Source organism: Tasmannia lanceolata, unplaced genomic scaffold (assembly GCF_043159265.1).
Source record: "Tasmannia lanceolata isolate RefF3 unplaced genomic scaffold, GAP_Taslan_0.1 ptg000018l, whole genome shotgun sequence".
In the NCBI taxonomy this organism is placed as follows: Eukaryota; Viridiplantae; Streptophyta; class Magnoliopsida; order Canellales; family Winteraceae; genus Tasmannia; species Tasmannia lanceolata.
The window spans coordinates 10,907,503-10,922,497 of NW_027518695.1; the positions used below are offsets into that span (position 1 = coordinate 10,907,503).

At 40.0% G+C, this 14,995-nt stretch overlaps 1 protein-coding gene across 1 annotated transcript; it reads left to right on the forward strand.

The window, feature by feature from the left end:
• The first annotated feature begins 1,277 nt into the window (after window positions 1-1,277).
• LOC143849724 (protein IWS1 homolog 1-like) lies at window positions 1,278-13,127 on the forward strand. Its single transcript, XM_077358887.1, has 11 exons — window positions 1,278-1,425; window positions 1,547-1,961; window positions 2,237-2,353; window positions 3,009-3,229; window positions 3,339-3,468; window positions 3,655-3,717; window positions 3,803-3,880; window positions 6,732-6,823; window positions 6,953-7,018; window positions 7,190-7,343; window positions 12,592-13,127. The coding sequence occupies exons 1-11, from the start codon at window positions 1,406-1,408 to the stop codon at window positions 12,688-12,690; spliced, it is 1,455 nt and encodes a 484-aa protein (XP_077215002.1). The 5' UTR covers window positions 1,278-1,405; the 3' UTR covers window positions 12,691-13,127.
• Window positions 13,128-14,995: the final 1,868 nt, after the last annotated feature.

A 14,995-nucleotide genomic window follows, 5' to 3' on the forward strand; every position in this document is an offset into this window, starting at 1 on the left:
GGATCAAATATCAAGGGTGTCTTTGTTGGTCGGGTAAAAAAGTGAGCTGTAGTTGGATCAAATTCAAGGAACTTGATGGTTGAGCACCATATAAAAACTCCAACCTTTTAAGCTGCTTTTGTTGTACGAGAAGTAATATGGTGCCCGATCGGGAGCTAACATTGGCGGGTCATCCGCCCTTAGGGGTGTCAATAGATCCACTTCGGATCGGATCCACCTATGTCTTAGTCAAGATCTATTCAAATCCCTTATCGGTCGGATCGGATTCGGAATGTTCTTCGGATCCTATGTCTTGTGTCCCGGTCACGATCCATTTCAAATCGTCCATCGGAGTGTCCTAGTAGGTCCTACTTACAAAACAACAAAAAATCTCAACTTTCTTCATTCGAAATGAACTCCAAAACTTCCTCAATTCATAAAAGAATTAGTTACTATATCTAATAATAACCCATGATTCTGATGAATAATAGGATTTATTGTTGAAAAGAACTCCACTGCTCGAGAGTGCTCGACCATAAAACTATTGAGTAACTAATCCTTGTTGAAGGTGAGTGGCAAGTTTACAGGAAGAAACACATGATAAGAATATAAAAAGATGCCTGGAATGGAAGCTAAGTAACATTTAGTTTATTTTTATGAAAATACCCTTCCTTTAATTATTAATATAAGAATTATTTTAAGGGTATTTTAGTAAAAAGATTTCGGATGGTGACTATCCATCGGATTTTTTTGCCTTGTCCTGATCACGATCCGAAAATTTCGGTTCATACAAAGAGGATCCATAATATGTCAATGGATCCTTCTCATGTGCATAGATCCCATTTAAAAGTGGGCTGCTATTGGATTAAATATCAAGGGTGGATGCCCTGCTATTGTTGGTGCCCAATCAGGCACCCTATAAAATATGTGTGTACATATATATGGCACATTCTGATGGTCGGTTTGTCCATTGGTCTTGCTAGTGATTACCATATCATTTTCCAATTATTAAGACAAGATGGGTTAGTATATAAAATTATAAAAAACACTGCAATGCCATAGGATGATCCTAACCCTCCTATCTATAGAGTTTTCATAATTTACAGCCCTTTTATAGATCAGATGGTTAGAATCATCCTATAAATGATATTTATGTTGTGGCCCAACAAATGAACGGTTTGGATAATCTTATGAACTATTTATGTTGTAGCACAACAAATGAACGGTTTGGATCATCCTATGAAATGGGCCTACAGGACTTTAAAAAAAAAAACTGGACTAGCCGGCCACACACCACATAAAATTTCATTGATTAATATATCTTCTCTCTCATGTCAACCAAGTCGTTCTCTCTAGATCCCCTTCCCTCCTTCTCTCGTTTTTCTCTCTTTTAGGGTTTCTCTCAGCAACAAACTCCATTCCAACAATGGCATACGAAAACGACCCGTAATTTGTTCTCTGAGCCCTAACTCTTCTTATTAAGACTTTTCCCCTTATCTCTTCTCAACAAAATCGAGGGTTTCTAAAATTAGGGCTTCTGAAATTCACATCTTTCCATGAATTGCAGGTACATAGACGAAGACGGAGAGGCTCTGATGGACCCTGACGTGGTCTCCGATCTCGAACCCGAAGAAGACGATTGGCGGCGTGAGCGATCTCCAACGCCCGTCCTCGATTATGGAGCAGAAGATGTGGAGACATCTTCAAAGGGAAAACCTAGAAAAAGGCTGATAAAGAAGAGTGGGAAGGAGAGCGAGAGCACACCGGATTTCGGATATGAGAGTCCGGTGAGGGACAAATTTTCGGATGAGGAGGAGGAGGAAGAGGAGGAGGAGACTAGAAAGAGGAAGGTATCGAGTGGGAAGATGAAGGAGAAGAGGATGAAGGGATCGAAATCGGGTGGGAGTTCTGGAGGATTGAGGGATGATGGGGGTGATGAGATTAAGGAGATGTGGGATACGATTGCTGGAGGCGATTCTGAGGTAATGGGTTTGTTGGGTTTTCAATGTTTTGTTATCCGAGTTTTCTTTCAAACGCAACAAACGGCCTTGAGAAAGTCAAAAGGGATGAGAGAGTTCTGGTCCGTTTTCTAAATGTTGGTAGCTCAGTAGATTTTACATATTTCGGTGTCGATTTTTGAAGGCTTGTTTTTATAGGGCTTTATGAAACATATTTATTTGACACTGAATTTGAACAGAGCTTTTCTTTTACTATAATTGTTGATAAGTGAGTCTTTATATACATGTGAATGAAACAGGATGACCACGAGGGTGTTAGGACCATGGATGATGAGGCTTTTATTGATGATACTGGCGTTGATCCAGCTGATCGATATGGTAGCGATAACGAGGCTTCTATTGGTGCTGCTCCCCAGGTTGGTTTTTCTTCCATAAATTAGCGTCTCTTTTCTTAGTCATTTGAGTTATATAATCTTTCATTTTTTTAATTCTAGTTTTGTATTATCTTGCTATTATTCTGTTCTAGTTTGAGTTATGGGTATAATATTTTGGCACATATAGTAGCTCTCCATGATATTTGATGCTAACAACAGCGGTTAGTATTTTTTTCTTTCTTGAATGGTACAACAACGGTTAGTATATATGTTGGAATATCCAATAATTTTGTTTGCTAATTGCCACTCTTAGTGAGAGTTCAAGCCCTTTATTAGAAAAAAAGCATAGTTTTAAAACTCCCCCGCGTCAGAGTCGACACCCTTTTACCTTGGTCGTGTTCCGCGTTGTGCCGCATTCACGTTCCACGTTTTGTGCTACAGAGTCAATAAAAACTCTTTTAACTCTCCCGAATTATGACCGCGTCAACCCGAATACTCGACCACATCGTGCCGAGTCAACTAAGGTTTTCTTCGGCTGCGTTCCGCACCACATCCGTGTTTTTAAAGACTGGAAAAAAGAGTTGAAGTTGGTTGCTGTTGCTAATTGAGGACATTTGGAGATTCTGTTTTCTGTTCAGTTATAGATGATAGTATTTGTATTTCTTGTTCTTTGACGCCAATTTTACAATTCTTACAGGCGGAAGAGGGTGAAGAAGATGATGAGGTCAACCGGCTCTTCAAGGTGGGTAAGAAAAAGAAGAAAAGCGAGAAATCACCGGCCGAAATTGCTTTGCTTGTCGAACATCTTATGGCTGAGCTTGAAGTTACAGCTGAAGAAGATGCAGAGCTGAATAGGCAGTCTAAACCTGCCATTAATAAACTCAAAAAGTTACCACTGCTAACCGAGGTTCTTTCAAAGTAAGATGATTCCATGGCGTAGGCCATAGGCTGTTAGAACCAATGTGTATTATTATTGCTGTGTCATTTGTGGTTACTGATTTTCTTCTGTCTTGCCACTCTTTTACAGGAGGCAGCTTCAACAAGAATTTCTAGATCACGGGGTATTGACTCTATTGAAGAATTGGCTTGAACCTCTACCGGATGGAAGCTTACCGAATATAAATATCCGGAGTGCTATATTGAAGATCCTGACTGAGGTATACTGTGGCTTGTTCCATTTTCTTTGTGAGAAATTCTTTAATGTTGACACGTGGCATGTTATTTGCATCCTCTTTTCATCCATACCCTGAAGAATTTAAATTATTTGAGCCATTGCTGGTTTATGGGTTCTTATTCTATTCTTTATGTGCATCTGATCATGACATGCTACTTCCGTTATGCAGTTTCCAATTGATTTAGACCAGTTTGACAGGAGAGAGCAACTTAAAAAGAGTGGTCTTGGAAAGGTCTCAGAAATCATGGAGCATTCACTTTCTCTTTCATACTTAGAAATAGAAAATTCTGGTGTAATGTTATTCTTTTCTTGTGCAGGTCATTATGTTTTTGTCGAAATCTGATGAAGAGACCACGTCCAATAGAAGACTTGCTAAGGATTTGGTGGATAAATGGGTAAGAACACAAAAATATTAATCTTAGAGTTGTAAATTACTATGCATTATTCTATGAATTCTCTCTTGAAAATTCAGCATTGTGTTTTTGGTTTACTTTATTTGCATACACTTGATAGAAGTTATAATTTGGTAATTGTGAGGTCAAGTTTATTTCCTAGGATAAAATGTCACGAGCAATAGGGAGAAGAGAATATTGGAGAAGTCAAATGATTGCTCTATTCGGAGAATTGACCATTGTATTGATTATATAAACTTATTAGTGGAGATGAAAGGTGGAAGGTGAGCTAGAGATTGAGTCATAGACCATAACAGAAAGGCATAGAGATGAAAGGAGGAGAGGAAGGTCGAAGAGGTGGAGGGAGGAGAGGGAGGTCAAACACAAGGGAGGAATGGAGTCCGTGAAGCAGGCTTGGCTATCGAGTAGGGCAGATGGATGCGGTGGACGAAGCATGGGAATTGGTTCTAAGCTGAGACCAAAAGAGGTTTGAAAGAGCAGTAGTGGAGAGGAAAAGGAGACAAGCAGGTGACTGGGCATGCGGCATATGCAATTTCTACAATTTCAAGAGGTGTATTGCCTGTAGAAGATGCAAGAAGTATTGGAGTAGGGTAGACAGGGAGGTTAGAGGCTGAAAGGGTCTAGGGCTAGAGGGCAGAGACAGAACCTTAGCTGAGGCGGCTGCTACAGGTTCAGAGCCTTCGAGGGAGGCCTATGGCATATATGGCGAAGGTAGAGTTGGTTAGATAGATACATAGATCTTGGAGGGATGGGGTGCCTATAGAAATCTCGTATCCAAAGGAATATCAATGGAGAGGAAGGAGTCTTTCGGTTACAGGAAGGCTAGGATGACACATTTTGCTTGGGTCAACGAGCCTTAGGTGCTTGTGGCAGAGGTGGTATTTCTAGAGAGGTGTTTGTCGAGAACCGACATCCATGGCGTGGTGACGATGGTGAGTGTGATATGGACCGAGGTGCTTATCCCTGCCACAACAGTGGTCATTTCGGAAGGAAGTGCAATAGAGATTCTTCTGTAGCCGGGTGTCTTTTCAGAAGCCTGAGGAGATGGCATAAGTTTTGTGGGGTGCCAACGATGTGTTTGGTGTTCCAATGCATGCGTGGGAGGTGGAGACCATATCACATGTAGCCGAGGTTTTAAATTTCGATTTTGATTTCAATGTGCCTGAGGCTCCTCAGAGATGATAGAGGGGAGACTAAGTGAGCCTTTTCTGTTCCCGGTAGGATGAGATTTGACGGAAGTGCAAGCTATCCTTCAAGAAATTCAGTTTGTTAACCCTTTGGATCTCGATTCCCTTATAATTGAAGATGATTAATTTAACATGATCTGATGACTGAAGAGTAGACAGTAGTTCTCTTGGAGACTTGCAGATGTGATTGAAGAAATCCTGGAACAAGTGGAGGGAGGGGCACCTAGTTTAGTTTCAGCATGTTTGGAGATCAGCTAACAGTAATGCAGTAATGCAGACTGACTTGCTAGATCTGATGTTGATAAGATCCGGTTAGAGCTTTTTCGATTTTCTCGCCCGTAACTATATATCTTTTACTTTGTTTTTCTTGCCTTTCACTTCTTTTGTACATTGATCACCTTGGTCTTGGGGTCCCCCCCTTTTTATTAATATATATTATCATCGTTCAAAGAAAAAATACCCATTTATTGGTTTTTCCTCTCCACATTTTTTTTTCATGGATTAGGTTGTGAGAAGACAAGCCTCAAGCACATCCGTTTTCCACTATTTTTTTTAAAAAAAGTAGAAATAAAAGCCTTATTGGCTAATGCAAGGAGTAGGAAAATAGTAGAGGGAGGAAAGGAAGCGAAGGAAGGAATTACATAGAGGAGGGAGGAGGAGGAGAGCGGGGGTGAGGTGGCGCTCCTTACTCTCTCTCTCTCTCTCTATTTTTTTTAATGGTTCTCTCTCAGCACACATCACACTTTTCATCAAGGGGAAGGAAAATAGTAGAGGAAGGAAAGGAAGCGAAGGAAGGAATTACATAGAGGAGAGAGAGAGGCGGGGGGGGGGGGGGAAGGGAGGGGGAAAGAAGACTCCTCTATCTCTATCTCTGCACACATCACACTTTTCATCTAAGCCATGGTTTCCAACGCCGCAAAACTTATGAGGGCTGCTAACTCCTTCGGGAAGAAAACACACAATGACAACTTGATCACAAAATCAAGGAGATGCTCTCAGTGCTCACACAACGCAATGCCCCCCCCCCTCTCTCTCTCTCTCTCTATATATATATATATATATATATATATATATATATATATATGAGGAAAAGATTGTACGCTTGAGCGTACCAAGCTTATGGTACGCTCGAGTGCCCAAATCACATGGGCCCATATGTGATTGGGCACTCGAGCGTACCATAAGCTTGGTACGCTCGAGCGTACAATCCTTTTCCTCTCTCTCTCTCTATATATATATGGTAAAAAAAAGAGAAAAAAAATTAAGACAGAAAGAAAGACTTCTTTCATCCATTCTCTCCCTCTCTCTTTCAATCATCCATTAAGCAATGAAACTGTTTTCTATTTACTTTGAAGGATTCACCGAGTACGTGAGGCTAGGTACTTGGAGGAGTTAAAAAGAGTTGATTTCTCATTTAAGTTGGTGAGTTTTAAAGTTAGAGCTAATTGAACTTTAACATAATATACATATTTTAAAGAAGCCATTCAAAAAAAATATGCATATTTTAAAGATAGAACCAATTGAACTTGTCATCTTATCTACATGCACATGATCAAAATGAACCTATGCTTTGAGCATGTGCACTTTAATCTTTAATGATATAGAAAATGACATTCTCTAATTATTTGAAATGGGATTGCATGCAGAGTCGGCCTATATTCAATAAGAGCACTCGGTTTGAGGACATGAGAGGCTTTGATGATGAAAGGGCTCCCTATAGAAGGCCAGCTTCAAAGAAGTACTTGAACTTGTTGCAGCTAATTTGACACATTTCTTTTGTTGTAACAACTTAAATTGTTTAAGTTTTTGATGTAATGTATTTTCTTTATTTCTAATATGTTGCCTCTGGTTTATTCTTTTATGAAAGGCCAACAACAAAAGCTGCAGGACTGGAATCCAGGGATGACGATCTTGACTTAGCTGGATTTTCCCAGTAAGATGATATTATTGTAGACTATCTCTATTTGAGCATCCCTTTTGATTGATTAGTAGTTACGTGGGTGCTTTGAACTTCAAACCCATTTCAAAAAAAGAGAGTAGATACATAGGTGCGTTGTATTCCTCAGGTATATTGGTTTTTGATGAATTTTAAACTGCTGTGTAGGGAACCAAAATCTGGTCAGGCAGGTTCCAGACAGCATGCTTCTAGGCCTGAAGCCTTACCTTTGGATTTTGTGGTACGTCCTCAATCAAAGGTAGACCCAAATGAAGTTAGAGCACGAGCTAAACAGATCGTACAGGATCCACGTCGGCTAAAGGTTAGTTATTTGGCTATGCGTACATTTCATTTCCTTTGTTCTCCTGTATCTTCACAACTTTTCAAATTTGGCACAAAGTGGACACTTTGTGCACCATGTTGCGGTCTAAAATTCTCTGAAAAAATGCTGATGATGGTTTTCCTTGTTGTTTATGTATTAACTTCTAAAATGTCAATGGAATTAGACTTGTGATCAGGAGCTCTAGTGGTATTTTGTTCGGGAGCTCTAGTGGTATTTTGTACTTGTCAATGGTATTAGACTTTGATCAGGAGCTCTAGTGGTATTTTGTACTGGACATAAGCTCCACCTAATAGTTTAGAAGACTGTAATCTCTATGTAACATACTAATTAGATGTAAATGCTGCAATAGTTTCATCTTTATTTTCCTTTCCCTTTTAGATAGTTCTGTGGCTCCACACGTATAATCAACTCTTACTAAGTGCTGAGTTGAAACTAGGCTTTATAAATTAGCATAGTTTTAAATGTCAGGCGACATGTGGATTTCGGCAGACATATGTCAACATTGGTTGAAACCACACGAAACACAGCAGCAACCATATCGTTACAATATCTCGACTGACATTTTCGTCGTTTCCGTTCAATGTTGTAACATTATTTTTTATTTTTTTGAAATGGTAACAACATAGTAGTAACATTTCGGTCGACATGACCAAGATTTTATGAACGTTGTTTATAAAGTCTTTTTTGGCGATGCACATGACTGAAAAATTATGTCAGTAGGTACCCCCGAGGAAACAGATGATGTATGTGGGATATCTATGAGTGAAACTGATGTCGTTTTGGTAACTTGTGCAAAATGTCAATCCCATCTTTCACCCAACTTGGCCCATCTTTTAGCATGTCGGCCCCAACTTCTAAAAATTCCCTTCCTATTCTTCTTTTTCCTTCTTCTTCCTCTTCATTTCAATTTCCTGACGTCTTCCATTTTCTCTGGCGCCTTCCATTCTCCTGCGTCATTTCTTCTTTTTCCTTTTTCTTGCTCCTCTTTTCTTTCTTTTCTTCCTCTTCCTCTTTCGAATTGCAGTGATATCGGCAGTGGTAGAGATGAGAAACGGGAAAAATTAGAGAAGAAGAAGAAGAAGGGACAACGGTTGACTGTGCAGTACCACACCAAAGACAATAGAGCTGAAACTAGTATCCATACGTAATTTCAGACTCAAAATGCAATTTATTCGTATTTTTCGCTAATAAATATAGTGATTAAGTCTGGTCTTTTGGTCCTACAAGGATACCATGTGTATTAGATTGAGACCGTTGATCTTGTTGAGCATCTCGAGGCAACTTGCATGATTTTGATCCCACCCCGAATGGACATCCTATGCATAACATCCAGGAAAAATTCATTAACAGTGTCTTTTCTTGAAGGAACACCAGATAGGTCAAGGGTGACGTTCTGACACATGTAAGTAATATTCACAGTTCTGGACAGATCTGGAAGCAGGTAAGATTCTGGGATGTTATGACAGATCAGGGATATGCTATAGAGGTTCTTGGGTGATGGGTAGGGCAATAGGTTTCGGGTCTAGGGCTGGTAGAAGATTTAATAGGAACTGGTAGTAAGGTATAAATTTTTGGACTGTTGCAGGAATATTTGGTTGCAAGGTTGCGGGGTTGTAGGTAATTGGTGAGGTTCTTGCAGCAATGAGTATAGGGAGGCCAAAAGGTTGGAAAATGGTGCGTATACATTATAACTGATTGGTGGGAACATCCCTGACAGGCCCGAAAGAGTGAACCCTTTTGGCAAAGGCAGAGGTTACAGGTTACATAGGGTTGCAATGGGTAAACCAGACGTGGGGGTATGGATTTAACAAGTTCTTGAACCTGTAATAGTTCAGAATAATGGAGAAGAAAAGGGTTAGAGCTTATGGCAAATGTTTCTAAATTTGAAAGATGGGAGATCATTGTCGGAGAACTGTTACATCAACTATTACATTAAAGTCTGAAAATGATGAAAAGGGTTTGGATCTAGAGCTCCTCAGGTGTTTTCACAGTCAAATCATTCTACTATTAGATGGTGCCTTGCCCAATGTCTTCACACATAGCCAGAGTGGGGCATTCCAGCTTCCTCCCAAGGTATGCTCATTGAAGCGCTTTTCTTAAAAAATCATTACGGTGGATCACTTACATGCTTATCATCGACCATTGTGTCCTATGTGTCGAATCGGGGGAGTATGTGGATCTTATGTTGCTCCATTGCAGATTGGCAAGAGATCTATGGAGCTGGATTTTCAACTCTCAAGAGATTTGGCTTGGTATGGAATCTTCCCTTATGTCTTCGGAGATCTTTTGGAATGATGATTCTTCATCCCCTATAGGAAGAATTCATGTTAGCTACCATTTGGGTGCTTTGGAAGGAAAGGAATGCTTGGGTCTTTAATGGGCTCCGTAAAGGGCTTAACAATTCATGACGAAAGTGCTTGTTTTGACCATTTCCTGGGTGAAGATCCTTCCTAACTTGGAGTTTTTCTCAGCCTATGACCTATTGTACGGTTGGAGAGAAATTTGCACCAATTCGGAGCAGGTTGACTCGTCATCGCCCATGTGGACTCTTTATCCGGGTCAGCTGAAGCTCAACTTCAAATTATGCCACAAATATCCGATATTTTCAAAATCTCGCATTTTTATCTCAACATTTTGATAAAATGACAGAATCCAAATCTTGAGATTTTAAAAATGTAGCAATATTATCAATTTTATCACAAAATATCGCAATAATATCACTATATTATCCCGATATTTTTATTTGTATTTTTTTCTTAAATTTCATATATTTTTAAATAATTTTATTTTTATCGCCTTTTTCCGATTTAAACTCGAAAAAAATATAAAGAAATTAATATATCCCGTGATTTTCCCTTGCCGAGAAATTCCCGAGAACAATATTTGTGACATAGACTTCAATGGATCTATTATGGGCAATCTAGAACCACCGGGAGTAAAGAGGCGTTCTCAGAGATGAGCTCAGATCGACTAGGTGGACCATTTCAGGTCCCTATTGGAACCACAGATTCCAATGAAGCGGAGGTCGAGGGTCGTTATTCAGGGCATCAGAATCACAGATACGAGAGATATGGGGTGATTGATTATTGAGGGAGATTCCCTCATTGTCATTCTGTGGCCTGACAGTTATCACCCCCATCGTTGGAGATTCACCCACTTTTTCTACGAGATTCAGTATCGATTGGCGGGCTTCTACCCATCAGTCAAACATGTGTGAAGATCAGCTTATAGTGACACCGACAGGTTTGCTAGGATGGGTATTGGTAGAGATAGTTTTGAGATTGTTGACTTGTCCTCCCTTTAGGGCCTTGCTTTCCATTTTGTTAGTACTCTTCTTTTGTATTTGACCATCTCAGTCCTTGGGTTTCTTCCCCCCTTTTTAATAATATTTTTCATCATTCAAAAAAAAAAAAAAAGTGTTTCAGGTAGAAGTGAATGTTGCTTTTGAAATGTCATGGATCCGGGAATAAAGGAAGGTGATCTTGATAGATATTGTGATCGGCAGCTTTAGGGACTCGTTTCTAGGTGGATGCATGGATTAAGGGATAGGTAATATGGTTGGCAAGTTCGGAGAGGGTACTGTAGTTTCAACAAAGGTTACAAGTTAGGATTTGGAGAATGAGTCGATGAACTGTGGGTAGCTGAAGGTTTTCTTGGATAGTTTGTACAGTAGGAATTTAGTCTAGGGTTGATCAGTTAAGGGGAAAGGAGTCAGCTGCTAGGGTTGGGATCCTTAGGACATATGGTGAAAAGTTAAGGACTGAGAAAGTGACCAATAGATTGGAAGTGGTAGAGATGGAGTTTTAAACTGGTCAATGGGTTCATGCCTTACGGTAACAGGTATGGAGGCTAGAATAGAGAAAAGAACATGGAATCTCCCATGTCATCCTTTATAATTAAAGACCCATCCAAATGATAATGATACTCCCTAAAAGTGATACTCCCTAAAAGTGACACCTCCAAATGATCAATGGCCCTCCTTTATAGAATCTCCCTTGTAGACCCTCCTCCTTTAGCTTCATGCCATATCAATACTGGAGCTCTAGGGGTGGTACCTTTGTGTTTTCTCTAATACACCTTCAGGGGCTTTTAAATCTATCATCTTTTCCCGTTTGAAAAGAACTTGACTTTGACGAGTTAAAGGCATGGTACTTGTCATAAACATTAGGGTTAAAATACTGAAATTCCTCTGCTGTGATCCAAGTGTAGTATGATGGTAACCTCCACTCCTTGTTGAAATGAGTCGCTTGTCGAGAACATCCTCGATAACATCTGGGGCTTTAGGAATGGATGATAGTTGTGGAATGTGTGGTGTGGTCCGTGTGGATTGATTGTCGACATGGAGCCTTTGATATGCAGTAAAATCATTCACATTGAATATCAAATTGATTCCCATGTCGCGGAGAGTTCCAAGACATTGGTGTTAGAACTGATTTTCCTCAAAATTTTGTATGGACCCATGCTCCTTGACTATGGAAGTTTTGCTTTGGGGAATCAGTCAGGTCTAATCCTGACCATGACTGTCTCTTTGAAAGTCAATAAAGCGACGATGTAATATGTTGCCTTCGGCATTGAATGAACTTGAACTTTGATGGGTATTGAATAGGGAATCTGGGTGTGTTGCAGATCTGGGGAGTGTTTCATGCAAGGAAAATTTTATTTCTGGCAATTTATAGTGAGAGTTTGATGCAAGGAAATGTTATTTCTGGCAATCTATCGGGAGTGTTTGATTCAAGGAAAATATTATTTCTGGCAGTATCTTCAACTTACAACCAATTTTCCCTCTCTCTCGCTATTGTTCCCACTCAAATTCTCACAAAGTCACAAGAACATTCAGTAGAAAATCCACACGAAAATCCCTAAAACGTAATCGTGACACTAAACTCTTGTAGCCATTAGCCGTACAACGATACCATTCAAGTGTCGCAGAGAAAATGGTCTAAACTACGTATCTCCTAATTCCACATGTAGGTGCATCCACAGACCTTAAGAATGCAGCTAGGATTCCTCTAAAAATAAAAGAAAACTGGACTGGCTATATTTGAATCTGATGAATGAAGTTGTTTTTGTTTCCAAAACAACGGAAAATAAAATATTTCCCAAAAGCTATTGTGATTGTCATGTTTCTTAGTAAAATGTAGAATATTTATTGGTTGTGCATTTTATTTTTATTTCATGCTTATAGGGTGAATTGCACTGTGACCACTCATTGGTTGGTTGAGTGCAGATGAATAAGAAGTTGCTACAGTTGAAAGCCCCAAAGAAGAAGCAGCTTCAGGCAACAAAGCTGAGCGTGGAGGGCCGTGGCATGGTCAAGTACCTTTAGCCGCGTTGTTATCAAACGCGAAAACAAAGGCCTTGAGCAAATGCTCAAATATTCCCCACTATCCCAACCTCTGCAAAAATGTGACCATGACCATAGTTTCCAGCTTCAGAGTTTGGTTCAGTTCGGATTGGGCGTTGGCTTTGGTTCGCTGTTCATAATCTGATTGGTGACCAGTGATCAAACTCACTGAAAGCTGTTTTGCCATCATTATGTTTATTGTGACATCGATATGCTTAAGTTCAGACCCTAGTAAATGATATAATTCAAAAAATATTTGCAGTTCAAAGAAAGAAATCACACTGGGGGATGTGTTTTCTTGTGTTAAATACTTAAATAAGCTCCATTTTCTTATCCATGGACCAGTGAATTTCAAGCCATCAGTTCTGTCTATTGTCATCTTTATTTTCAAGAAATTTATTTCTTTATAGAGTTGTATCTATTTCATTTATGATGACTAAATATTATGATATTATCAGCCCTCATCTATGCACTATGATGACTAAATAGTGAAAAAAAATAATAATTCTCCCTTTAATCTCCTCGGGAGGGGGGGGGGGGGGGGGGGGCATATTGGGCTGGGCTCAACCCGAACCGACGAGTTCAGGGGTCCCATGAAGAATTTCCTTGGGCTCGGTTAGGTTTGGGAAAGCCAACCAGATTTGATTTTTAATTGGGTTAGGGTTGAGGTTTTGGGCAGCCCGTCGGTTCAACCTGATTTCAGCTCGGGGTTGGGAAAAGCCAACCAGATTTGATTTTTAATTGGGGCAACCCGACCTGACCCCAAACCGGACCTGCCCTCTAAATTTTTCATAATTTTTAAAAGGAAAATGATATATTCCCCCCTGTTTTTACCTGGGACAGTACCCCGCCCTCTAATTTTATCATAATTTTTAAAAGGAAAATGATATATTCCCCCCTTTTTTACCTGGGACAGTCCCCCCTTCTACAGTAAAAGAGTAGTCATAAATACAAAGAGGTGGCTGTACTAATTAAAAAATTGGGGGGGGGGGGGGTGTTAATTATATCCTGAACTCAACCCAACCCAATTTGTTAAAAGACTGGTTGGGCTAATGTTGAGGGAATGCCTCAACCCCACCCATGAGGCCATGACCCAACCCGGCCTGAGTTGCACCCTTAATCAATCTCTCACCAAATCGAAAAGCGTTGGGGCTCCGAATACAATGAACTGGTGAAAGTGATCACACTGTACCACAAGCAATGGTGGTGGTTTGAACTCAACCTTCGAGCTCTGGTTTTAGTTTAGCTGAACCTTAGAACTAAAAAAATGAAGCCTTATATGGACTTAACATGTGTGGAGGAAGAGAAAATGAACAAACAAGGGAAGGAACAAGATTTGGGCTGGGGCATGGGCTTGCTGAGTTCAAGATTTGGGTGCTAACCTCGACTTGCACATGGATTTTGGCCATTTTTCCTTTTGGCTTGAGTTTCGGATTGGACAAGTGAGCCTAAATGTGGACTTTGCTTGGGCTAATTATCTAGGCATGAGCTTGGTCCTGGGCTGAATAATTATCTTGGCCTGAATGGGAGACTAGCCTTTGGCCTGACACTAGTTGGCCCTAGATGCAGACTGGGCTTAGGCTTGGATCTGGGTGGGCCCGAATATATGCTTGGGCTTATAGGGCACGGGCATGGGCTTGGTATTTGTGAGTTGACTCTGGTTTTGATTATGCAACAGATTATGTTCCGACTCACGCATTCTTCCACCTAAACTTCAGTAAGTTGGAAGTTGGCGTCGAGTAAGCTAGTCCCTTCCAAGGTATAAAATTTCGGTTTCGGTACCGGTTGAAAATTTGAAATTTCGGTTGAAATCTGGTACGAAACCCGAAACCAATATTTTATTCAATATTAAATTAATATTAAAAAAAAATAGATTTTTTGGGTCAAATTTTGGAAAAACCAAAATTTCGGTCGAAATTTCTGCCGAAATAAATGACCGTTTTGGTTTTTATCGATTTCGGTGTCGGTCTCCACCGAAATCCGGAATTTCGGGGTCGAAATTTAAAACCATGGTCCCTTCATATCATAAAGTCCGTTTGGCATTCCCATCTATCTCAAAAGAGCTCCCTATTTCCTGTCAATCAAAGAGCTCCATATTTCCAGTGAATAAAAAAGGATGAAGGAGCAATACCCAGTTTCTAGATATATCAAGAGGTTTGGTATTACTCCGTTCCTTGTCCATGACTAAAGCGGCTAAGTACAAACTCTATTAGATCAGAAAAAACAAAATCCCTAAGAAGAAGACTTTCAACTATTCCAACAAAAAGAGGTAATTTGAAGGATCTCA

Bases quoted from the DNA above. Each gene is read 5' to 3' on its own strand.
- LOC143849724 (XM_077358887.1), top strand. From the start codon at position 1,406: ATGGCATACGAAAACGACCC. The intron at 1,426-1,546 runs GTAATTTGTTCT...CATGAATTGCAG, and splicing joins ATGGCATACGAAAACGACCC to GTACATAGACGAAGACGGAG. The intron at 7,019-7,189 runs GTAAGATGATAT...ACTGCTGTGTAG, and splicing joins GACTTAGCTGGATTTTCCCA to GGAACCAAAATCTGGTCAGG.